This window comes from Vicugna pacos, chromosome 10 (assembly GCF_048564905.1).
Source record: "Vicugna pacos chromosome 10, VicPac4, whole genome shotgun sequence".
In the NCBI taxonomy this organism is placed as follows: Eukaryota; Metazoa; Chordata; class Mammalia; order Artiodactyla; family Camelidae; genus Vicugna; species Vicugna pacos.
In genome coordinates, this window is record NC_132996.1 from 23,234,971 (window position 1) to 23,261,371 (window position 26,401).

A 26,401-nucleotide genomic window follows, 5' to 3' on the forward strand; every position below is an offset into this window, starting at 1 on the left:
GAAATGACAGTCATGTCAGATGCTTTCTCTTTAATGATAGTAATGAGGATTATATAGCATTTAGCACACAATCTTAAATTTTTACCTTATTTATTAATCACACTTATTTATAAAGCATATCTCAATGAAAATTTTGAAATCAAAAGTTAAATGTTTTATGTGTTATTAGATGTGTTTTATGGATTACTGATTTTTCATTTGTTACATTTAATCTTTCTTTATTTTGTTCCTTCAGATTCTTGGTCTTAGAAATGTCTACCTGCCCCCTCCCCCCAAAAAATGAATTGTCAAGTCACAGAGTTATATAGGCAGCAAATAAACATTCTCAAAAAAGTAAATATTACTAGTAAGTGAAGAAATACAAATTAAAATATCAAGGTACCATTTTCCCCTATTAAAATTTTTTTGTTTTCTTATGAAAGTGTAACATATCTTTATTGTAAAAAAAAAATTAGAAAATACAAATAAATCAGAGCAATACAATAAGCATCTCATTATGTAGATGTCAGTCTTTTTCTGTTTGTGTCTAAAATTTATCTAATGCTCTCCTGTTGATGTACACTTGAATTTTTTGTTATTCTAAGTAACACTGTAATAAACATCCTCTGCATTGATCTTTTTTTGCATCTCTGATTATTCTGTTAGAACTATTTCCTAGAAATGCTATTGCTGCATCAAAGCATATTGCATTTTTTGAAGCTTTTGATTGTCTTTTGCCAAATTGCTGACCAGAAAGGACTTATCAGATGTATGAGAGGATTAGTTTATACATTCTCTAGTCTGTATTGTTTATGTTATTTTCTTATCTTCCCTGTTTTGATAACTGCATGGCAGTTATCTCTCTGTTTTAATCTGTACTTCTTTGATTAATAATCAGAACATATTTTACATGTCCTAACAAACTTCATTGCCACATTATTTATAAGAGGAAACACAAACACACACATCCCTGAATGTTCAACCAAAGTAAAGCAGTTAAATAAAATATGATACTCCTAAAGAATAAACTGTGCAGCTTTAAAATATTAAATATGCAAAGTATTTTTACTGACCTAGGAAAATATTTATTGTTTAACGTTAACTAGGACAATTAGAATGATAAATTTTATATGTAATTTGATGTCTACTATACTCTTTTAAGTGGATAAGCAAACAAACCTGAAAGAAAATATGCCAACATGTAATTGCTTCTGCATGGTGGTAGGTGATTTTTAGTATTTTCATAATTTTAATACTTTCCACATTTTTTAAATTAACATTTATATCACATTTGTGCAGAAAACACATTTTTAAGTACGCCACATAAATGGGCAAGAGGGGAAACTGTCCACTTGCATTTTTGTATTCTAAAGATAATTTAAACATTTGACATTGAAACAATGAACATGATCAGGTACCTTAAATGAGACTCTGGTAAACAGTTAAATAGCCAGTTGTCAAAATGTTAAAAGTTCCACTTGCTTGAGAAGCTCACAGTTGTTGGAATGCCCTGAAAATGGGACGTTATTTATGACAGTTTCCTTTTTAGGTTGCTGCTGTTGATCTTCTGGTTCCTGGAGTTGGAGAACTCTTTGGAGGAAGCCTCAGAGAGGAACGGTACCATTTCTTAGAGCAGCAGTTGGCCAGGTATTGGTCGGACCTAGAAGTAAAATTCAGAAATTGGGGATGGGGCGCTTAAAAGCAGTCATGACAGAATAACAGAATAGCACATGGGCCTTAGCACCTGACAGACCTGGATCTCTTTTTTTTTTTTTTCCCTTTTTTTCAGTGGAGATAGTAGAAATTGAACCCAGGACCTCGTTCATGCTAGGCATGCACTCTACCACTGAGCTATTCCCCCTCCATCTGCCCTCACCGCCCCCTACCCCCGTCTCTCAGATTCTTTGTGATCTTGAGCAGGTTGTCCATACCTCTCTGAGCTTCCTTTTCTAAAAGACTGGAACTGTTATACGAAACACACTGGTTTTTTGCTCACTATTTGTATGTATCTCTCCATATGGAAATAGCTTTTTAAAAAATTAATGAGAAAGGAAAAGAGAATTCCCCCCTTAAAGCTTGTTCTTCATTTTTCTTTGTGTGTTTTTTAAAAATATATTTTACTCTAAATTATGATTGGCAGACTCCTACAGGGGCATAGAGAAAGGCAGGCTCTGAACCTGGGAAAGGATAAAGATGGAGGAAGGAAGATACTAAAAATATTTGCTCAGCTAGCATTTAGAATAAACAGTTTTCCTTTACTCAGGTTTTCTACTATGTAAGCATCTTGATTTAGGTATTTGAATAACTACTTTAACTCACTGTTTGAGACCTGGGAAATGAATCCATAAACACACAGAAAATGTTTTGGAGATGGGAAGTAGGGAATCATGTTTCTAATTGAACTACCACTCCTGTGTATGCATGGTCTGCCAACAAACCACAGTGACTTCCTAAACTAACCAAGGTTATAAACCTCTGTTTTCCATGGTTTCTACTTTTCCTGTGCCAGACTTAAAAAAAAAAAAAGTCTTTCCCATGTTGAAGGCTTAATCCTTCTCTCTGGACAATACTGGGTTTCATAGTAACCTGGAAAAGTCATGATTGTTTGAAAATATCCTGTTAAATTAGCCGTTTGTAAGATCTTCTTTTCCTAATGGAGAAATGCTTAAAAAGTTGATCCTTTTCCAAGATCCCAACCTATAAATCTGTTGGGTAACTTGGTTTTGTAATCCCAGCCATTTGAACTGCTCTATTTGGTTAGGGTCCAGAAGAAAGGGGATAAATACATTCTGGGAGGACTCTTTCATCAACTAGACTACTAACTCCTACTGTTGCTGTCGTGGTAAGAAGTCCTAGGAAAATCATGGAGTTGAAGTGAAGGTGAAACTCCTTAGATAGAAAGAATTTGAAGATTCTCTGGGATTTTTTTTTTTAAGCACAATAAAAATCACACATGGCAAGAAACCTCATCTGTTGAGAGATTAATTGGTCTGTTTTCTTTGCTTGCTTCCTTCCTTCAGGAAACCTTTCCTCATAACATGAAATGTTTACCCAATATCTGAGAATACCCAAATTTATCTTTCCTAATGAAGTAGATATATGTGTTCCCATATCTCAGGGATCTCTCTGTGACTTCTGTTCATATTTTTCCATATTTTTATATATTTGAATTTTTCATAATCCTGATCATTTTGAGATACACGGTGGTTCCAAACACTTTTCTAAAGGGCTGAAATTAATTTTAATGAGTACTAGGAGTTTAACTTTTTAGTAACATTTCTCAAATTGGCAAAAACCAATTTACAACCATATTATGAAGGCAGCCTCAGAACCTATATTATTGTTTTAATATTATGGAATGAAAGTTGTGTTTGTTCATCCCTTGTCTGTGCTTGCCTTTCAACACCCTTAAGTGGTAATAGTGCTTTCCTTATGTCACAGGATAAAAAACTTACCTCAAATGAACCCCTTCTTTCGGGCTTTGGACCATTCTTTCTGTATCATTTAATATTTAACAATACCTTGGACTGTTGATTAACTTACTGTTGGTTAGGTTACCTTTCTTTCCACTTAATAAAAGTTCAGCTTCTCAACTGTATTGCATGTTATTTAAGAGCCACAGATTTTGGTGCATACTTGTTTTTAAAGAGCACTTTGCACAAAACCCAGAATAAATATTTTGTCGTTAGTATTTTACTGCCATTCTCTGAGAGAATTTTATTATTTTCCTTTGACAGATCGGGACTGACAGAAGCCTACCAATGGTAAGAATGTGGCCCCTGATGACTCATTCTAGCTGTGGATCTGAGTGTTACAGTTTTCACTTGTATTTCCAGGGTGCTATAGAAGGGTGGTAAGACAATGAACAGGTTCTCAGAAGACTACTTGCACCCTTTGAGTCCTTGAAAAATAGTAATAATGATGCCTGTCACTTATTTATTACCTATTGTGTGCCAGATTAACTGTGTTAAGATTTTGATGTATATTGTTTCATGTAATCACCACAACACCCTGTGCGTTAAATACTGTTCTTATTACCTTTCTATTACTCCTCCAGGCCTGAGGCTTAAAGATGTTAACCAATTTAACCACGTGCTCATGGTTAGAAGCATAAAGCTGGGACTTTGTTCCTAACCATTATGCTTCAGTTTCTGTGTGTGTGAAATCAGGGGCTTGAGTTAAGTGGTCCCTGAGGTCGCCACTAACTGCAGAAATCTAAGCTGCTTAGAGAAAATCATCTGTCTGCATTCCTAAATTCTGGTTTTCTTTCTGCAGACCCTTTCTTCAACTACTTTTCAATATTTATACAAACTATTTACATTTCTATAGTAAGACTCATTCAGGATCTTAGTATGATTATATCAACAATATTGTGAATTCTTTTGCTGTCCTCAGGAAAAGGTAAGGTCAGATTACAAACTTGCCTTTTGCTAATGAAGGAACTAGATTTTAGAGATGCAGAAAGCCTAAAATTGGCCCTTGAATTATTTACCAGTAATGACGTTAGGCATAGTTAATCTCTCTGAGTCTTGTTTTTCTTGGCTATAAAATAGAATGATAATAACTACTTCACAGGGTTACTGTAAGGATGAAATGAAACAGTAAAGGTTAAGTATCTGTATGGAGTAGATGCTCAGTTCCCTTCCCACTTTCCTGCCTTCGTTCTGAGCCTTGCTGTTAGGTAGGTGAGCCTGATTGTTGTCAAGCTGATGCATTTTACCTCAGTTTCTTTCTGTCTACAAGACAATATTCATAGCTATTTACAAATCTTAATTGTTGGTTTAGACCTTTTCTGGTCTTTATTAATCATTTCAGTACTATTCTTTTCCAAGTAAGATTTTCAGACTCTTAACATCTCCAAATATAAATATTTATTTTTCTGTTAAAAAGAAGAGAAAGAGAGATAATAGGCCCAAAATGGAATTAAAAAAAGAGACAACGGGCCCAAAATGATGTGGCTAAGCCCACATCACCAAACTGAGGCTTAATACCTAACTTAATTACAGTTTCAACCTCTCCCAGGAGTGGACTTTTAAACCAGTCAATCTAGATTTACCTGCCGGCACTAGTGAGGTAGTCTGCCTGATAGACCCCATTCGTTCTCCAAAGAAGAGTGACCTTGCCTGAAACAACCCACTCTCTACTGGTAACACCCTTATCCCACCCACTTCTGCCTGTAAAAATCTTTGATTTTGTACAGCTATTCGGAGCCCTTTTCTGTTTGCTACATGGGTTGCTGCCCGATTCTTGAATCATTGAAGAAAACCAGTGAAGATTTTTAAAATTAACTTGCTTGAAGTTTAACAGTTGGAATCTGCTCCCTTTTATATGGTAATTATAGTATTTTGAAGTTAGAAGGACCTTGAAAGTCTTCAAGACTGTTACCTCTGCTAGTGTTCTGCCGCAGAGTCGCCACCCCAGGTGTCTTCAGAATTTTCTCACTTCCTATTTCTACATGCCACATGCAAATAAAATCTGTAACTAGTTCCACAATTTTTGTACCATCTCTTCCATAATCTGGCTACCGTAGAATTAGTTTAACAACAATCAAACAAATGCATATTCCTTAGAAAACTTGTTTTTTAGAAGTAGATTTTTCCATTTATCAAAGCAAAGGCAAGGAAAATGCTACAGGTGGAATCCCTCTTCTGAATTCAGTTTCCAGACATTTATGCCATGTTTTGACATCGATGTATGAGAAATTGAGAGCCAGCTGAAGCTAGGTGCTCGATTTCTGGCAGCCGGCTCAGATCCTGCAGGTGTTTGTGGCAGGTGTTCTGTTATGCCCTTCCTCTCATTTTCTCAATAAATCAAAGTATACCCTGCCCCTATACCTTATAAACTTAAAGTTGATTCAGCTACCAAACATTTCAGTTACTCAAGACTGTGTTCCTTCCATTGTTCCTGAGAGTTCTTACTAATTTGAAGCTTTATGCTAGATACTGTGTCTTACTCATCTCTCACTTGATCGTAACTCACCTAGTTGCAGTTCATCTTTTCTTTTCGAAAGGGAAGTTCCTAATCTTAACTGTTTAAAATACCAGTACATGTAATCATTGTTATTAATTGTGAGGAAATAGGATATAGCCTTTAATCCTAGAGGAGCCATTGTGGCACTTAAGTTTTAAACTGTATTTTTAGATCATTTGAGAAGCTATAAACTTATTTTAATCAATATGTTATAACTCAAGAATTCCCCCCACCAAATAACATAATAAAAAATATTTTCAGAGTCTTCCTCCTCCTCTGCCTTTCCTAAAATAACCTTATTCCAGACTTCTGTATTAGAATCTGAGTTTGAATATACCGTTTTCTAGAGTGTGGTCTTAAGTGGAACTAGAACATGCATGGGTGGGCTCCCGAGGCTGTGTAGCTTTTCAGAAAAATGACTCTGAATATCTTCCAGTAGGCTTAAATCAGAGAAGTAGACGTTTTTCCTCACTCCATTGCTCAGGGGTATATTTTTATACCTTCAAACAATAGATTTTCATATAGGAAGCATCTACTTTGAGTAGTCACTGGAGATAAAGGTTGAATAAGATGCAGTTCCTGCCTTGATGTAGCTTCCAGTCTAATCTAGTAGGAAATCTCTTTTTATAATACTCCTCTATGTATTGAACAATATGATTTTGGTAAGAAAAAAAAGCATTATCACTAACATACTAAGACATAGAAGATGAATATCTTTAAAGAAAATTAAGAAATTTTCTGCAGCTTCATGAGACGTGTTTTCTGTATATAAGTATGTAACTAACTTAGAAGAATAAGGATCAAGTGACCAAAGCCCATGAATGCATGTCAGAATTTGCTACTGTTTGGGTAGTCTTGGACAGATCACTTTAACTTCCCCGTGTCCTTCATCTGTCTGTGGAGTGAAAAGTGTCTACCTAGGTGATGTGACATTAACAAATGATTGCAAAGTACTTTTGAAACATAAAATTTTACCATAACACCTGATCTTATAAAGCATTTATAGGTTAATGAGTCTCTTTTTTCAAAATCAGGTATCTGGACCTCCGTCGATTTGGATCTGTGCCACATGGCGGTTTTGGGATGGGATTTGAACGCTATCTGCAGTGCATCCTGGGAATTGACAACATCAAAGATGTTATCCCTTTTCCAAGATTTACTCATTCGTGTCTTTTATAGCTGGAAGACTGATTAAGGAAAATCACCCCATGCCAGAGGTACTGCACATGAACACATATACCAGGAGAATACATATTTGAATTTTAGAAATGCAGAGATTTTCAGCATGTAATTGTCATGCCATAAGAGGTATGGAAAATACACGTGATCTTGATTTTTCCAGAAAGTTGAAGCCATTTCACAGAAAGATGAACTCCTTCAAGAAGAGGTACTTATAGAAGATAGAATCTCAAATCTATTGTGTCAATTAAGACAAAATGAACAAATTGAACTAGATGGTCTGAAAGGTCCTTTCAAACTCTAAGACAGGATGAAATAGTGTATTTTATTTTGTCTTTAATCTGTAGACCACTGCCCTGTGTCACCTTTGAGAAACAACTAGTAGCTAAAAATAAAATGTTCATGGATCTCTTCTTCCTTGCCCTTTAACCTATGATAAATTCCCATCTTATTTTCAGAAGAAAATCCTTTTTCAGGTCTTAATTGAGTTAATAAAGTTGCTATTGTGAGTTGAAATCTTTTTTTTCATCAGACTGTGTGAAAAAAATCACATTTAATAGCTATTGATCCTTGAAATTAACATTGTAAATCAACTACACTTCAGTAAAAAGTTTTTTTAATAACAACTGCTGCTTAGTTATGAGCTAACAAGAAGTTTTAATTATTTAACCTAATCACTGTTGTGTTACAGTTAGTTTGTGTCAGATATTTATAACATCTCTGATAATCAGTAAAATAGATTTTTGATACCTATCAAAGAGAAAAACAGGTTTTTAAATTCCATTTGGCCTTTTCCAAGTGAAATTTGGAAGGAAGGTATTTTCGATCCAAGATGAGGATACAGTATGGCTAAACCTAAAGGGTGGATAATTCTGGTGTCAAAAAGTAACAGAGTGTATTAGAGTTAGAAGATCATTGATTTGGGAGTTTGAAGCCTGACAGTTCTAGCACTTACATGTATAAATTTGAGTAAGCCACCTCCTCTGTATGAACGTACGCATCATTTTCCTCACAGAGCTGATCATAATTACATGAAAGTGTGTGTGTGTGCATGTGTGTTTAAAACTGTGGAATGCTACACAAATTTTTAAAAAATCTTCTAGTTTTCATTGAGGTAAGGATAAACAGACTTATGGCAAATTGTAAACTCAGGATTTGTATGTATCAAACAATTATAAAAAGGCATACATACCTGAAAAATCAATTTTCTAAGTCTCACTAGATGACTTCGGTTACTTCCTAATGATTTCTGTATGCACTTTACTTTAACCTAACTCAAAATCAAGCAACTGAAAAGAACTTCAGAGTTGGAAGTCGTGAAAGGCACTGAGAGATGGTCAAGGTCAAACTTCTGCACAAAGCAGAGAGATCCTATGCACCTTGGCAGCCTCTTGGCAAAGAGCTCAGTACCCTGCAAAACAGTTCATTCCATTTCTGAATCTCTCTAATTGGTAGCTTTTGCTGAACTAAAATCTACTTCCCTGGAACTTTAATCCCTGGGCTTAGATACCCAGTTTAAGACTGGATAAAAGGGATAATTACGGCTTCCATAAGGCTTGCCTCAGCCAAGGGGAGAGAGTTAAATTCATTTATTTACTCAACAAATATTATTTGAACTTACTCTGTGTGCCAGGAACGGTGCTAGGTACAATAGTGAAATGACCCTTGCCTTCATGGAATTTATGGTCTATTATAAAAGATACACAGTCATTAAGTAAACAAATGTATTATTTTAAAATATGGCATGGCCTGTAAAATTTTATAAAGAACAAGGCAATCACAGATAATCTTACTGGAGGAGGCATTTAGCTTTAGATCTGGAAGATAAAGTGCAGAAACCATTTAAAAATGTTTGTAACATCAGTTAATTTGATTTGGCATTCAGGTCTTTTTTTTTTAAATTAGGTTTGTTTGTTTGTTTGTTTGTTTAAATAGAGATACAGAGAATTGAACCCAGGACCTTGTGCATGCTAAGCATGCACTCTACCACTCAGCTGTACTCTCCCCCTGGCATTCTTGATGCTGTATTTTGTGGAGCGAGAATCACAAACATTCACAGGCCCCAAACCTGGATGCACTAGTAATTTCCAAGGCTATCAGGAATCATGCCTGCAGTGATTTTTGAGGAATCAGATAAAATTGTGACATTAACATGATGGCTGGGCATCAGAAATGATAGTGATAGAAAGAACACTGAATGAGAGAGACCACAGGTTCTGGTCCCATTGCCACCATTAGCTTAGCTGAGAAGCACTAGGCGAATAAGATCATCTTTGTGACCTCCAGTTGTCTCATCTGCAGAACTGTCATTTTGAAGGAGATGTACTTTAAGGATCCTTCTGTCTCTTAATCTTCTATGAATCTGTGCTGGACATAGTCACTAAAAATAATTGATTTAGAGTGTGACCTTTGAATTTCATTTTAATGTATACTAGGTATCTAGAAATGTATAGTGAAATCAAATGGCTGAAAGTGTAACAGTACATACACCTAAGTGTGTTCAGTGTATGCATATGTGAGATGGGAGAAGGTCCTTCTCGAGGAGTCAAACATACATTCTTCCTTATCTTTTTGATAGTCTCCAGCAATATATTTCAAAACCTTCATACTTATTTGTTCGTTCTTTTCTTTCACAGTTGATCACATAGTAAGTATCTCATTGAAGCCAGACATTTGCCACTTAGCCTACTAATTTCCATCTTTGGTTCAGTTCTTATGTTTTGCCAAGAACTGGACAAAAACGAACACTAATGTCAGACAAGGGTAATGAAAATGCCAAAACTAAACTGTTGCTTGCAGGCAGCATCAAGAGGGAAAAACTTTTAAATGTCCACTTGTCGGCTAATATATGAATATTCAAATTCTACGTACAAACAGCATTTATAATTCTACATAGAATGAATGAAATGTCTGGATATAATTGTTGAGGACCATCTATTCTGTAATAATACAGGGCTGATTTTGTGTGTTGAAAGGTGATTTGAGGGTATTAATTTTCACTCGAGTAACCAGTTTCCAACAAGGGAAAAACCAGGTCTGTTGTCCCAAGATTTCCAAACGTCACCTCAAAATAGTAATCCAAGTAAGAGTGTATTCTAAAACTTAGAAATGTTTTTTCCATAATTCCCATTCTCATTTCAAATTTTGACGTAGGTGGAGAAAAATAGTATCTTTCCATCTGGCTGTCCTCTTGCCTGGGGAAGTTGTGCTGTCATGGCTTTGTTTTTTGGTTTTTTAGGGATGTGACAAGAACTTAATTGTGTATGTGATCCATTCCAGATCTAGACATATCCCTCCCACCCTTTGACCCAGCCCAGAGACTCTGTCACAGAACAGCAAAGGAACTGCTTGACCTTTTGTCCCTCTCAGAGTCTGCCAGAAGCATCTCTCTACAGTGCTACACATTCATATTCTTTATAAATTGAATCTAGACATTCAAGCACGACTGAACAGGCATTGAAGATGCAGTTGGTGAGATGGATTAACTCTACCCTTCTTTAAAGCTCTGACTTCAGATAATTATAGGTGAAAGATGCGTATTTGGATTAGATTGCTATTTATTCATCTGTTTATTTTAGCAAGTGGTGAGGCAAGAACATAAAAATGCGGAGTTGAAAGACAGATTGGTCTGGATTGAATTGATAAGAGATGTGTGGGGCTTTTTGGCTTCTGATCAATATTTGTATTCAGTCTGCAATCTAAAGTATGTATAATAAAAAGAAAACAGGTGGGAGTAATATCTGATTGTAGTTCTTCCCAGTTTATGTTCCAATTAAAAGATAGAAAAAGCACTAAGAAAAGAGCGGAAAGCAACCTTAATTACCCTACGTAAAAATGATTCAGTAGGATTTCCATAAGACAGGTCATGTAGGATTGTTGTCAACACTCCGCAGAAACCGAGACGGTCTGCTGGAGCTCAGGCTCTAGTTGGCTCTTGCACAGTTTGATTTGGAATCTAGTGGATTTACAGCCAGTATTAGTGCACTATGTGGTAATTTCTGGGGGACCTTTGTAAAGAAACCAGGAGTTTAGATGATTCCTAAACTGTCATTCAGACAGCTAATCTTTGAATTAACATAGTTTACGACTCTTCAGTAACTTTCTGCTGTACCTTTCTGTTCATAATTGTTATTAATTGAATGACTATCATTTGAACATCATCTTACAGTTTACAAATTTTTAAACATAGCCACAATATGTTATATTGTGGACAATATGTGGACCTTGTTCCTTTGTAGCTTACTATGCCTGAAATTCACCTAGTTTAATGAAAGATGAGTTTATTTGTTATGGAGATTGGTTATTAGGGATTCCCAACAATGAGGGAGAGTAAGACTACAATTTAAGTTCACTGCTTTCAGCCTCCAGAGAAACTGAAAGCAGAGAACTTTTTATCTAGAATATACATAGGTAGGTAAAAGAGCTTTGATGGGAATTATTAATATCCTCCCCAAAGTGATCAACCTTTGATATTTCAAGACAATACTCTGAGAATAGAAACTTAATGGGCCCCTATAGCAAAGGGTTTTTTTTTTTTATGCTACAAATACACATGTACACAGCTAGAACTGTGTTTGGCAGAACCTAACTTCTGCCAGGTACAGAACCTTGTCTGCACACTGGCTCCACAAGAACTGCTGGTTTGCTGTTTTCCAAGGATCCTAGCTTTGAAAATCTCTCAGAGATCATATCCCTTCCCCTGGATGTGATGTGTACATTACCCTCTTGTGCATCTTCCTCAGTCCCTAGTCATTTACTCACTGAACCTTCAGTGAATAAGAACTCTCTGCCTTAAGAGAGAACATTTTTTTTTTATCTTTTTAGAACTCTGATTATGACCTGAGAGCAACAAAACCTGCATCTCCAGTGGCATGCAGGGGTAATATATTGGAAACACAGCCATGCACTTTCTCTTCGGCTGTCTCTTCTACAGAATAGAGTCTCTGTACCTGCTCAGCTGGGACAGCCTGTCCTCCCCTGGAGGGCTGCACCCGACCAGGGTATATTCACCAGGCAGTGCACCCGTCAAGTGGGCCTTTCTCTCAGTGGAGGAACGCTTCCCTGCACTGTCCCCTCAGCGGCCACCCCAGCGCCCTGTGAGACCAGGCTTGATGTTAGGAGAGCTTTAACGTTTCAGCACCGCTCCGGTCCGTCCTGCAGCTGGTCGTCCTTGCTCCTCCTCCTGTGTCTGTGGTGCTGCTGGGGAGGCGCAGTGACAGTGTCAGAGTGCTCAGGGCAGTCCCAGACCCCTTTGCTTGGGGATTACAGAAATGGGCTTGGGTCACAGAAAGATTTGTTGAAGAACAGTAAGTTCTTTTCACTGAAGATTTCCACTAATATACACGTTTTCTTTGCCAAAAGGTAAGAACTGTTCCTTATACACTTAGGATATGGCTGGCCAGTGATCTCCTTAAATGTAATTTCCATCTTCCACATTCTCCATTACAGGTTTTTGCATCAGGCAACTGTTGGGTCAGATTCCTGCCAGAAAATGTGCTGGACGTTTGGTGTCTTGGAGCAGGTATTGGATGTAGCAGGAGAAGACTCTGGTTTTCATTAGACACTACTTACCAGCTGCGGAACCTTAAGCAAGTTATTTTATCTCTTGAGTTTGTATACGCTTCTGCAAAATGAGGATAATATTTATCATACAGAGTGTTGTGAGAAACAGTGAAGACTGTGTGAAAAGGTTTCATAAACTGAAAACACTACTCAAATGTAAGGTCTCCTAAGGAAATTCTTTTCAAAACTCAGAAAAAAGGGGTATGAACTAAGACATTTATTGCATATTGAATAAAATATTTTATAGCCATAAAAAGTTAGAAAACGTGTAGAAAATTTTTAAATTGTACTTTGAAATTATAGTAGTGTGAAAGTTGTGTATATGGACCAGAGACTCATGGAAAAAAATGGAATCAGCTGTTTCAGCACAGTGGAAGAGAGTGACTTTTCTTTAAAAATCTGTTTGATGTATTCAGTTCAATTCAGTAAACCTATTGAGCACTCACTGTGCCAGGTCCAGCACTAGACTCTCTGGATACAGATAAATAGGATGTGCTACCTGGTCTGAGGGACTCCCATTTCGTATAATCTTTGTCAGAGTCTACTATGTATAAGAATCACCTGGGAGCTTATTAAAAATTTAGATTATCTTGGCCCCACCCTAGAAAGTCTGTTACACGCTAAAAGGTCTAGGATGAAACAGCCTACAATTTGGTTTTTCGTTTGTTTGTTTTTCCTGCCTCAGGTTTGTTTGTACAAATAGCACAGGAGGACATGAGCCCTGTGCAGACAGCAGCCCAGGGGTCACACCAGTACTTATATCCTGACATCAATAGATGAAGGCCTCTACTCTGGAGCCTTTGTGGAGGCTTGGGCGCCTTTTGGAGCCTGAGTCGGAGCTGCAGCTGCGACCTTGGTTGAGCTTTGGCCTTGGCCTTTGGCCAGCAGAGCCTGAGCTGCTTGGCGATGCAGGCAAGAGCACGTTTCCCAGGCTTGGGGTGAGCAGTGCAGGCAGGTTGACTGAGCTCGTGGCTGCTGCCCTGTGGGATCTTGGGCTTGACTTCCTTGGGCTTTCCGAGAGCCTTGACAGCCTCGGCACGCGCACTCGTGGCCTTGGCGTTGTCGGCCTGCATCTTCTTCTGGCCCCTCTTGTGCTTCTTGGCAAAGCACATGTTGCTCAGGAACTTGGAGTCCACTCCCTTTAGAGATTCATGTCATTGTGAACAGGGTTTTTTGATGTTTCTGTGCCATTTTCAGGACTAGTTGTGCATAGTGTGGTTCTTCGACTCGGCCATGTCTGCACCAAGGCCAGCAGATCCCAAAGCGCCTGGGACCAGAGGAGTCAGTTTGCGTTTTTTAAAGTCATTCTGAGTGATTCTAATATAGGCAGTTTAATTTCACACTGAGAAACCTTCAGTGAGGTTTTAATATTTTTACAGTAGAAAGTAATAATTACACAAATGTGCTCTTTGAAGGCTTTGATTGTTCTGTCTGTACCTTTGAGCTGGCTTCTCTGCCTCTCTGTCAAGGATAGGAAGGCCAGCCTGCAGAGTGATACTGCTCTGGAACCTGTGTGGCAAAGACCCTGCCACACCTCTCAACCGTTATCTCTTTTCCTCCTGTCCTTTCTCTTCCACCACCTTTCCCGTGCTTTTTCTCTATGTGAGTTTCTCTCCCACTCTGATTCCTCCTATGCCTGTAAAAGAGCAACATCCAGGTGCTTCCCTTTCCTTTCTGTAGCCTCCCCTCCACCAGATGTGTCAACTTGATTTAAAAAAAAAGAAACAATTTACATCTAGTTTACTAACTTGTGCTAGAAGGGTCTTATGTCTGGTTAATGTGTCTCAGAAAACATAGGAGTGAACTGTTCTTTGATCATAGCCACAGAAATACCCTATGTGGAAACTTTTGTGTCTTTATTCTGACATTTCACTCTTGATTAACTTTTCCCAGTAGGTTAGCAGCCCTCAACAGAGTCCTGGCCTGCCCATCGAGCTGGAGTGCACCCTGCACCCTGACTCAGCACCGCTTGTCTCCACGTGCCTGTTAGTGGGTTTGGGTGGCTTTCTCGGGCTACACACCTGTCGCCTCTTAGTCACCCAGAATCAAAATATTAACAACTCTAATCACACTGTCCGAGGCCATGAGTCTTTATTTCAAGGGTGGCGACACTCCAGGATGCAGCTGGGATGTCTGCATTTTCACGTGTTTACATTCATTGCACCTCATGATACCAAGGGTTGGCCCGTGGCTTCCATTCTTCCTCCATTATGCTCCCTGGGAACCATATGCAAATACTGGTTGTCTCGTGCTGTCATTGTCTTCTCTGCTAGAACATGAGGTCCATGAGAACAGGAGAGGACGTTTGTCTTTGTGTCTTAAGTGCCTTGGAGAGTATCTGGAATATACTGAGTGGGTACTCATTAAATAACTCCTAAATGAATTAGGTATCAAAAGTTGGTGTTCCCAAAAAAAAGCAAATGTGTCTGTCAGACAAAAGGGAAATATTCCTTAAAAAAAAAATTCCCAAACTAGCTTTTCTCTCTTTATATCTGAAATATTTCATGAATTAAATGTTTAAACTAGCCCTTTGTTTCTAAATCCAAGTCTGAAGCCATTGTGTGAACATTGGGTGAATTGAGTTCAACTAGTAATTTGTTGTTATAATCTATTACTGAAGGTGAGTTTCTAGGGCAACTTTCTGCCATTGCTTCTGGGGGTAGAGTGACTTGGTAGACTCAAGAACCTGTCATATGCTGTTCATCATTATATAACCAGTACCTAGCCAAGTAGCAGGTGCTCAGTAAGTATTTGTTGAATGGATGTACTTGATTGATGGAAGAAATTCAGAAGCATATCCTAAAATGAACTTAGTCAGATCTTCAGTTAGTGGTTTTGTCCGCCTTGCTCTCTAAATCCAGACAGGTTTCTTGCCTGAAAATTGAAGGAATTACTACTTACATCATCTAATTCAACAAAGGTTAATTGATGCCTATTCTGTGCCTCTCTCTGTGAGGTTCCCCCAAAACAATTAAAACCTAAGCCCTTACTGTTTGGCCCTGTACAGTTAGTTGGTAATTTGTGTTCCCACAGTCCTTTGAACGTACCTCTACTATAACATTGCCCACATACTACTGTAGACATCAGCTTACCTATTTCTCTCCCCAGAAAGACCTTGAACTTCTTAAGACTCCAGTCTCATTCACCTTGGTATTCCAATGCTGAACTTTGGGTAATCGGTTCTTAGAAAAATCTTTATTGAAAATTGAGTAACAGATACAGAAATAACCATTCCTAAGTAACATATATTTGAATATAAATGTATTTTGTACTTGAATGGAAATCTATGCCTTCCTAAGTGTTTTCTAAATTTCAAATGATAGATACTGGGTATGTCCTGAAAGAAGTAAGATTGGGTTCATGTCTCTGTTAAACACCTTTCAAAGTATCTGCTTAGTTATCAGATCCATCCTTCCTCTGAGAATTCCCCCCCACCCCCGCTCTCCTAGCCAGTGGACCCGCAGCAGACATATTGAGGACGTGAGCTTCCCTTGCTGATAGGACTAGGGGTGGACACCTGACCCGCAAATGGACCAGTCTCATTTTCTCTTAGAAAAATTGGAGTTGAGAACACTAGAAAATCTGGACTAGTTGCTTAAACCAGGGACATGTAAACTTTGGAGCTGTAGGGCAAACATGTACCTCAAGAGACAGAAAAAGTCTGTAGAGAGAAAGCAATGAAGGAAAATGCTCGGAGATGAAAAACCATATGTCCTGTGAGAGAGAGACGCACACACGCAGATTGGCTGCTAGTGCTTGCTGCATTTAATCCTTGGTTGCTACTCTTCCTAAGGCCACATTATTCAACTTTTTCTTGGGTTGCATGGGATATACTTCTTTTTTTTTTTTTAAATCAGTAAATTCCGTGTTGGGCCTTAAGCAAATTTAAAATGGGTATCTGCTTTTGCAACTGAAAGAAGACGTACACGATCTGAAGTTTATAGAAAGAATTCTCATTACTTTTTAAGTCTCATTACCTTTTTGTCACACCTGCATGTTATCCCAGGATATTTGTTGATCAGGAAATTATTTAGATGAGGAATTCCTAATAAATAAGATGCAACAGGAGAAGAGAGTGTTGACTTCTTCGCTTTTCAAGTTTCTTCTTATCCTAAGTCACAAAAACAGAAAACAAATGAGTGGAGGCTTATTTACAGAGAAGATTGGACACACATCAGACCTTTTTTGAACTACAGAATTGGATTAAAGAGGTTTTGAAGAACCCAGTGCATTTGGCAGCTTCCCAAGACATCTATTTTTGAAGATTCTGCTTTCCAGAACTTTTGTCACAGGCCTTAGCTGTGTTTCAAAGCTAGCCAAAACAGAAAACTGGGAGAGACCGAATAAGAAAGTGTGTGTGCCTAGAGCAGCGCAGACCCTGCTGTTGGGCTGGCCAGCAACTGTGATGGCCAGATCTCTTAAAGTAAGATAAAAGATTCTGCACTTCAGAAATTGTTCCAAATATTAAGTTATAATGACTGCTGCCAACGTATTTCTAACCACTCTAGGAAAAGAAAACAACAACAACAAATAAGTTTCCAGCTCTTTTCTCAGTGGACAATCTGGACCTTGGAGAAGTTTGCATGTAATTTAACTGCAGCTACTTTCTTTTTTTAGCTAATTGTGTTAAATGTGCTTCATAACTTCTAATCCTAGTGGGGCTGTCATTTAGAAGAGGGGTGGGGGAAAACTGTTTTAATTCTGGCTTTTGTTTCAGCCACTAAATGTAATGCCACATGATTGTTGACCCAACAGTAATCCAGTTTAAAAACAGCCTTCAGAGTTACTGCATCATCAAAATTAACCCTGATTACATCAAATTATGTTGAAACAGACCACAGCTGTTGGCCCTGTTGAAGCAACTGCTTGAGAGCTCATCCAGAAGATACATCTGGGTGTCAGGAAGATACATTTTGGGTTTTATTTTTGTTTCTCAACACAAATGGAGGAGAAAACACACTGTTCTGCCCAGAGTGCTTGGTAGGAGCTGAAAACCTTCTGATTATCCAGAATCAAAAATCTTCTGAATTCCAAAAGAGAAAAAAAAAAAAAAAACCCTGAGGCCTTCTGTTTCGGTTTTCTATAGGCAGGATGTAAGAAGGAGATCCAACTCTGTTGAGTATTGCCCTTGTCAGCAGAAAGAAGTGGAGTTGCCTACAGAGAAGGACGGTGGGATTTTCTGAGGAGGGCTGTGTACAGTGGTGTGCTGGGCTGGCTCATACCAGCCCTTGACAACAGTTCAACTTGTGGAAAATTTTGCAAGCTGATTGCTTAAAAAAAAAAACCAAACATTAAAATTAAATTATTTAAAAGTGGAAAATAACAGGTATTGGAGAAGATGTAGACAGTTTGAATCTTCATACTTTGCTGGTGGGAATATAAAATGGTGTAACCACTGTGGGAAACAGTTAAGACTTTTGTAAAAAGTTACGGAGTCACAGTATGATCCAGCAGTTCAACTCCTAGGTATATATCCAAGAGCACAAAAACAGGTTCACACAAAAACTTTAATGTGAATGTTCACAGCAGTATTATTCATAAGAGTCAAAAAGTGGAAATAACTAAAATGCCCATCAACTGCTAAATGGATAAATAAAATATGGTATGTGGATATAATGGAACATTACTCAGCCATAAAAAGGAGTGAAGAAGAACTGACAGATACATGCCACAACATGGATGAACCCTGAAAACATTATACAAAGTGAAAAGTCAGACACAAAAGGCCTCAGAGTATATGATTCTGAATATATGAAATATCCAGAACTGGCAAATCCATAGAGACAGAAAGTGACTTATTGGTTGCCAGGGTGTATGGGGTTGGGGAAATGAGTGACTGCTGTTGGATATGGAGTTTCTTTTTGGGGCAGTGAAAATGTTTTGAAATTAGATAGCAACGATAGTTGCACAACTCTATGAATATTCTAAAAACCACTGAATTGTACACTCTAAAAGGGTGACTGTTTTAGATACCTTAATTAAAAACTTGAGTTATATAAACTTATAATTAAATATATTTAAAAAAAACAAAGAATAAATAACTCATCAGTTACTAAATATTCTAGTACATTTTACTCTTATCTCTGCTCTTGGCATTATGTCTATTGTGTCTTTATGATGGAAATACTAAAGGTGCGTACTTGTGCATTTCTTAACTCTGTGTTCAAAGGCATGAAGTTGATAACTTGAAGTGGTCGATAGGGAGGCTTAGTGAGGGTTTTAGTACTTGCCCCCAAAAAATTGTCACATACTACAAATCAAGGTTACTACTACCTCCACCAGCAAGCCAGGTTTTAAACTTAACAGCACATCACTGGCTGTATGGGTCAGACAGTTATCTTGAGTAACTGGTAGAATTAGAGAGTTAGATAAGATAATCTCCTGTGGCCTTTGGATCCCTAGCAAAACAAAGATTAGCGAATCTGCACTGTCACTATGCATGCATCTCATGCAGAAGACATAGTATTTCTTGGTCAGCTGTTGTATGAAACCTATTTTGAGTCAGGGAACATGATTCCTGTAGCCTTCCTAGTGTTGTGTGTTGGTACAAGGGGTTAAGTGATAAGAGTCCTGGAGGATTGTCAAAAAGAAGCCAGGTATCTGATAAACCATAAATGATTTTAACTCAGTCCCAGAGAGGAGGGCATCTGGTGAATCTCAGGGTTTGCAAACCAAGGATTAACAAGTGAAACTTCATAGAATTACCTCCAGCTGCTTAGCCCTTCCCATTAGACCAGCCCTGATGGGTTTAAACACTTTAGCTGTCTAAAGGTGCCTTCACGGGGTGGGGAGGGTATAGCTCAAGTCGTAGAGCGCATGCTTAGCATGCTTGAGGTCCTAGGTTCATATCCCCACTCCCTCCTCTAAAAGTAAATAAATACTAAATAAACCTAATCAATTGTCACATACTACAAATCAAGGTTACTACTACCACCACCAGCAAGCCAGGTTTTAAACTTAACAGCACATCACTGGCTCCCACCAATAAATAAATAAAGTTACCTTCACAGATACTAATCTCTGGTGTGGATGATCAAAGAGTTCTGGATGCTCCAGGGATTCACAGCTCCCACTTGTCATCCTTTAAGATTTGGTCCCTTCATTTTCACAACAAAAATTTACTAAGCATCTATTTTGAGCCTGGCACCATGAGGGGAGACTTTGGGGATACAAAAATGAGGGCAACAAAGTCCTGCCCTCAAGGAACTCACAGTTCCTTGACAAGGAAACATATTTGCAATACGATATGTTAACCCAATTTATATAGGTGCAGTGTGAATCTAAGGAAAGAACAACTGTGCTGGGGATTGAGGATGGTGAATTTTAGGGAAAGTCTTGACCTATGTTCAAGACTTAATTGAAGGTAAGAGTTCTCTCTGAAGGAAGTAAGAGGTCATCTTGCAAAGTGAAGTTTGGAGTACTAGGGCACTTGCCCGGGGATCTTGACAGTCTTTGTTCTTGGCAGTGTATGATCACTGATGTTGCAGCATGATCTATGAATACCATGATGTCACCACCTCCACCACTGTCAGCAGGTATGTCCCAAGAGCCTAACTGCCCCAAAGCCTTTAGCACAGGTTCTCTTTCTGAGAAACTGGGAAGCAACTTGCTGGAACTTTTCTCTTTAAGAAAGTTTATTTGCAAAATGTCTCTTGCTGGGTTTAATGTCAAGCAACTCTCAGACTTAGAAGCCACAGACAGGGAGGAAACCCAATTAGGTCTTCAACCACACCCCAGCCCACTTCCAGATCTTAGTCCCAACCAGATGCCAAAAGTTGATTTGAGTAAGTTGGAGTAATTTGATGAAACCAAGTGGGCTCAAAGCAACCAGGGGTTAAAGAGGTACACAGCTGAACATGCCTGAGACAAGTGTCCTGAAAGTCACCAGCTGAGGTGGCCCAGCTGGTCATACTGACTTTGGCAAGCAGCGCTCAGCTCTGAAATTAACCTGTCAACTAAATTGAAAGGGAGAAAAGGCAGAAGGGCTAGGACACAAACATCCATCCCCACCTCCAGTCTGATCACTGACGTCAGGCGTGGCGTGGGCGGTATTAATCACCCAGCCTGGTGTGCTGTTGAGGACAGCTCTCCTTCCAGCCCTTCCAACTCGCTTCTGGGAGCGTTCCACCAGCCATGCACCTGCCGCCGGCCACAAACCCTCAGCTCCCAGACAGGCACGGATGCAGGCTGTCGCTGACGACACTCAAAGCCACAGTGCACCCTTTAGAACGCTGGCTTTGTCGGGGGAGGGGCGGGAGCAAAATGTGGTGCCTATGCTTTCTCTAATCTCTGAAATGCACCCCCAGAGAAACCCTCATAAGATGCATCATTTCCTGGGGACTTAACGAGAACATAGAATTAATGGCCCAAAGCGCTTTTTTTAGCCGGTCATTAATTCCCCCAGGAAATACCGGTGGTCTTTAATCAAAATTACCTTTAATTATAGACTAGTGATACTTGTCCTCACAGGGTTTGTGGGGGCTGTCGTCCCAACTAGTTCCGATAGATGGCGCCTATCTTCATGTAAATAAATCGATTTGTTTTCCATTTCTTCACAGTGAAACCCAGTGAGCATTAAAAAAGAGAGAAGGGAGTGGAGAGGACTTAGTAAAGTCCCAGTAAGGTATGTTTTGTCTGAAGGCCGTTTCCAGGCCTGGAACGTACCTCAGGCTCAGAAGACTGAGCCGCACCGGAGTGCCCCAAGGGACCTCAGGTACAGTCCCTCCGAAGTACAGCCTGAGCTGGGTGCTGGCAGGTTAGTAATGAAATAGGTCGGGGCGGGGAGAGCACCAAAATGAGCCCCTTCCTCTAACCTTTGGGAAAGGAGGGTATGTTCAGAGAACATTTCTGAAGCTGATCCTCTTGTGTTGTATTTCAAGGCCCCTCCTTTCACTGGCCTCAAAACATCAAACTTCTGTTTTCAGGTGTAATTATAAATAACAACATGGAAGGCGGTGCCTTTTGCTAAACAGTAAGATCCTAAAGAGTTTCTGGCAGACTGCAGCCCAACCCCCAACCATTGCTGAACACTCTCCCAGTCAGTCTTAAATCATGTAACTTTTGAGAGATACATGATAGAAGACTACTCTTCTAGGGAGCTAGGGCCTGTGTATGGCTGACTTTCATCACAAACCATGCAGATTTCTCAGACTCTGCAGTCCCTGGGACTTGGCACCATGACTCAGACGTGAATGAAGTCAGACAATGCTTTATTTTGGTTGGGAGTCTGCCTCCTGATTGATTTGGCAGGCTTTATTTTGATATTTGTCTCACAGGGTTTTAAGGTACTTAAAGCCAGAGGTTAAAACGGCCATAATTCTGGTGGTGGCCCTTTTATGTGGCTTAAGGATCCCTAAATTGGAAGACTCAGTGGCTCTGGTTTCAGCTATATTCTGGTTCTGATTTTACAGCACATTGGATACTGAAGAAAGTCAGGGAAATACTGGGTCCAAGGTTGCTGATCTCAACCCCTCAGGGTGCTTAAAGAGCTAAGCATATAGCAAAGGATTAGCTTTTACAAACTGACTGAAGTGGCTGAGCTTTCCCCAAGCCAGCCAAGATCTGTAAAATCAAAAGGATGTCCAACTGTGTGAAACAACTAGCTTTGCGGCACAGAGACGGGGAAATAAACAAAATAGTCTTAGTCTAAAGTTGTATGGGGAGTGCAAGATGCTGCTGGTTCTACTCATCTGATGGGAGCGGTTCCCTATTGATATAATGGGTTACTATCCACTTTTAAAAGAAGTTGGGGGGAGGACCTACCTTTTAATGCTGCTTATAAAGGTACGTTGTGAGTTGAAGAGAGCCCCTACCAAAGTCTTCTGGTTTTGCTTTTTTTTTTTTTTCTTATTTGCCTCTGCCCTACCCCTGAGGTGCTGGATTTGTCAGGTGTGTGCTTCCACATTGCTTTGTCTCAGTTAAACCTCACCACAACGCAGTGAGAGAGGTATCTATATCATAGGAGCCCCAAATAGTTCTCAAAACTTGTGACAGTGAGTTGGAGCTTTGGGGAACTTTGACCCCAATTTTTTATTCTACACCACCTTGCCTTCCAGTTCACTATGAAATAGTCCATTAGCTCATTTTTGCTTCCTTGATTGTGCAAATCGTAAGAATTTTCTTCTAAATTGTTTTTCCCAGAGGCAGTGTGAGAGCCAGCTGGACTTTATATCTTGGTAATGAGAGGACCCTGAATTGATCTGCAGCAATTCTCTCACTTTCAATGGAAGATTGAGCAGGACCAACCCCCACTCCGACCCCACCCCCATAATTAGAAACTCGATTGCATTGCGCACGTTTTGGGGCCTTGGGCTATCTGTAAAATGGGAATGATACTGCCTGCCCAATTTGTAGATTTGTGAAGACAGTCGTATAAGCAAGGACTGTAAACGCTCAGCACGCAGTAGTCCGTTTTCTCTCCTCTCGCCAAGGGGGTGAGAGAGTTAATGAAGCTCTTACTAATTTCAGCCAGAACCAGACCTGCTGAAACCTGCAACTCGGGGAAATGGATAGGAAACGAGAACAGCCATCGGGTCCCTTCCTGACGACCCTCTGTGAAAAATCGATTTGGGATCAAGGGCGCGTAGTGCCTTCCCACCACCCCACCCCCACTCCCACCAGGGGCGCGGTCTTCCCCCCCGACCCACGCTTTCTGCTGGAGGCTTTGGGAAAAAAGCAAGACCCGGGGGCGCGGCCGGCCGCGAGAGTCCTCGTGAACCTCGGGCCTCTCGGGTCCAAAGGCGCGAGGCGGTGTTTGCGTCTTTGAAGGCGGCCCGCCCGGGGGCGCGGCGGGCTGTGGGCGTGGCGAGCGCGCGCCGCCCTTCCTGCCTAGGCGCCCCCACCGCGCCCGCGGTGGGAGAGCGCGCGGCCACGGGCACGCGCGGGGAGAGCGGGCGCGCGCAAGGCAGCCGGGCCCGCGCCGCGCCGCCTCGTCCTCGTCCCGCGGCGGCCGGCCGCCCCGGCCCCTCCCCTCCCCCGCGAGCTGCGTACGGCTGGCCGGCTGACCCAGCGGCCCCCGCCCGCGCCCTTGTCCGCCGACCCCGCGGCGGACTCCAAGCGGCCGGCAGCATGAGCGGCGGCGGCGACGTGGTGTGCACCGGCTGGCTGAGGAAATCGCCCCCGGAGAAGAAGTTGAGGCGCTATGTGAGTGCGGGCGGCGAGCGGGTGCGGCCGCCAGGGGTGCGGGCGGGGGGCGCCCCGCGGCCTGCGGAGGAGCTGGGGGCTCCGGGAGGAACGCGCCGACGGGGAGGGCGGGCCCGGAGGCCTCCGGGGGGCGAGGCGCGGCCGGCGCACCCCAAGGCTTGGGGCTGTGTGGGGCACCTGCACACCTGTCACAGGTGCGCCGCCGAGGGGCGGGGCGGGCGGGCAGGTTGAGGCTGCGGCTGCTTCTCCGTGGGGCTGGCGCGGCGGCGGCGCCTCCCTAGCCAGCCTCCCTGTGAACTAAATCCAGTATTGAAGTTTGTATTGTTTTTGGAGACCGAAAAGAGTTGATTCCTGGGGCTGGGGGGCCGTAGTAACCCCGAGCGGCTTCAGCCCGTGGGGTTGGGCGAGTAGGAGGGAAAGGGGGGCGTAGGCTTGTGGGGTGGTGCAGGCCAGTCCCCCACAGAGGGCGAGGCGCCTCATACCCTTTACCCCTTCCCTTTCGCTGCCCGCCTTTCCCGGTGGCCGCCCGCTTCCTTCCAGTCCACAGCCTCTGCATCATGGGCAGCGTCAGCGGCATGTGCAGCCCTTGTATTAAGTGACTCATTTGTTTGTCCCCCTTCTTTCCCTTTATTCTGTATGTCTCTCAGATGCATCCCCCTCACCCCACCCCACGATGGTGACACTGCAGTTTGGTCTGCTATAACTGGCCCGGTTTTGTGTTGTGTAGTCCTTGGTGTCTGGGGTCGGGAGAGATCAAGGTTCTCAGTTGCCAGGTGGTGCTAACCGACAGTGTTTACCGAAATTCCTGTGACAGCCTCCCCCTTCTAAGTGAGAAGCTAGCAACAGCATGGGGAAGGTGGTACAGCCTGGTCTGAACGGTGAGGAGGTCTGGCTTTCTTTTCTGTCCACCAGAAGATGCCTTGCTTGGTGGGGTCAAAGTACAAGACGATAGCAATTACTGAGATTTGGCTGAAATCAGCTCTGGGCTAGTCACATAAATTTGCAAATGGAAGTAATGTCGCTAAAACATGTCTGGGTCTCCCATCCTTTCCTCTTCCCTTCCTGTGAAATGCCCTTGTTAAACTGACTGGTGGTGCTGGAGTCTTTGGGATCATTCCCACAGCATGGAAGTGAGCTGTTGCCTTCCAGCTGCAGTGCATCAAGGGAGCTCTGAATAGACCCTGCCCTCTGTCAGCTGCACTAGTGGCTGTCCATGGGGGGAGAGGCAAAAGCTTACCAGAGTTTCCTGTCTTGGCTCCCCAGATCAGAACCAAGGGACTTCTGGCCTCTGGATTGAGGAAGTGACATTCTGTTTTTCAAAGGAAGTGTTGTTGTTGCAGAGTGTAACTGTGTGTATGTAAATGAAAGTAGGCTCTTATTTAGATCATTTGCTGGGGGTGAGGGGAAGCATAAGGATTTAGCACATGACTTTTGTTAGTGGACGTAGATTTTAAATATAGTAGAGATAAGACAATGAAGTGTTCATTTCAGTTTTAAAGCTCATTTTTTCAGGGATCTCCATGTAGCCGATGAATTAGAATTACTGAGGAAAAAAGTTTTCGCCTCTTGTGGGTTGTGTCTGTTCATTAGGGAAGGTGAATTTTTATGTTAGGTTAAGGAAGATTAATTTGCTGTTCATGTTTTTACAAATATAAAGCAAAAAAAAAAAAAAAAAACCAAAAGCCTCTGACAACAAAGAGCTTCTGAAAACTATCAATAAAAGTGTAATACTATACCAGTTAGTGGAATAAAGTATCCAGTAAAAATGTGACTGTTAATTGTCAAATTAGAACACTACTCTAAGCAACCTTGAAACTTTATTTTTGAAACATTTGCAGTTTGACACTGTAGCTACATTTGACTGATGACTACTTCAACTGTATCATTCAGACTCTCTTTATGATCCATTTCATGGATATTTTTGTTCCCAACCAAGTTTAGAGGCTTTGGGGTCAAGCACCTTTTCCCCCCATTTGAAGTGCTTGACACCCTACAGTTATAAGATGACCTCAGCTGTTTCCCATCTCCCTCCATCAGCTCCAGCCCATAAGACCAAACTAGTAACAGCTTTTCTTAGTCCAGGGTGTGATGTGTTCCGTTGGTATGACTGGAAGTCTCCCCCCACTGTGGAAGTTCAGTTCCCTAAATTGAAACTGAGCTGATTTGTGTAACCCTCAACTCTTGGGGAACAGTCTTACTTTGCATTGTCTTTTCTTTGGGGGTTTTGAGAATTTCTGTTTTAAGTTAGAACTCTGCCAACTCCCTCTGTTCATTAGCCCTAGTTTGTTAGAACAAAATTAGGAAACAAGTATTTCCTAGCTCCATTGCTAAACACACACCCCCAAATTGCTGCTTATTCTGGTATCTATAATAGCCATGTGGTATTATAGATCAATAAATCTTCATTACAAGAACGTATCAAACATCTGAAATAAGGGGGAAAGGAGTTTATGAAATAAATTACAAGTAGTTAACATTAATTTTTTTTAACCTTTTTTAATGTGGGGAGGAGGTAGGTGTAGGGGTAGAAAAACAACTTGAAAGAAGCGATGGCAAATGTAACCAGGGA

General features: G+C 40.9%; 2 protein-coding genes across 11 annotated transcripts in view; both read left to right on the forward strand.

Annotated features, from left to right (window-relative positions):
* NARS2 (asparaginyl-tRNA synthetase 2, mitochondrial) overlaps positions 1 to 18,003 on the forward strand; it is a 137,909-nt gene extending 119,906 nt beyond the window's left edge. For 8 of the 10 annotated variants that reach the window (XM_072969108.1, XM_072969110.1, XM_072969106.1 and 5 more), the window contains 3 exons: positions 1,529 to 1,626; positions 3,717 to 3,743; positions 6,984 to 7,644. In XM_072969108.1, the coding sequence (XP_072825209.1) occupies positions 1,529 to 1,626; positions 3,717 to 3,743; positions 6,984 to 7,128 (270 nt within the window). In that variant the 3' untranslated portion in view covers positions 7,129 to 7,644. Of the gene's footprint in view, positions 1 to 1,528; positions 1,627 to 3,716; positions 3,744 to 6,983; positions 7,645 to 12,576; positions 14,538 to 14,583 lie in introns of those variants that run through there. The other 2 variants (XR_012076495.1, XM_015247453.3) reach the window with 2 other exon arrangements.
* A 5,546-nt stretch (positions 18,004 to 23,549) lies between these two features.
* Positions 23,550 to 26,401, forward strand: part of GAB2 (GRB2 associated binding protein 2) — a 150,414-nt gene continuing 147,562 nt past the window's right edge. Inside the window, exon 1 of the mRNA XM_072969113.1 lies at positions 23,550 to 23,832. Coding sequence (XP_072825214.1) covers positions 23,758 to 23,832 — 75 coding nt within the window. The 5' untranslated portion in view covers positions 23,550 to 23,757. The remainder of the gene's footprint in view (positions 23,833 to 26,401) is intronic.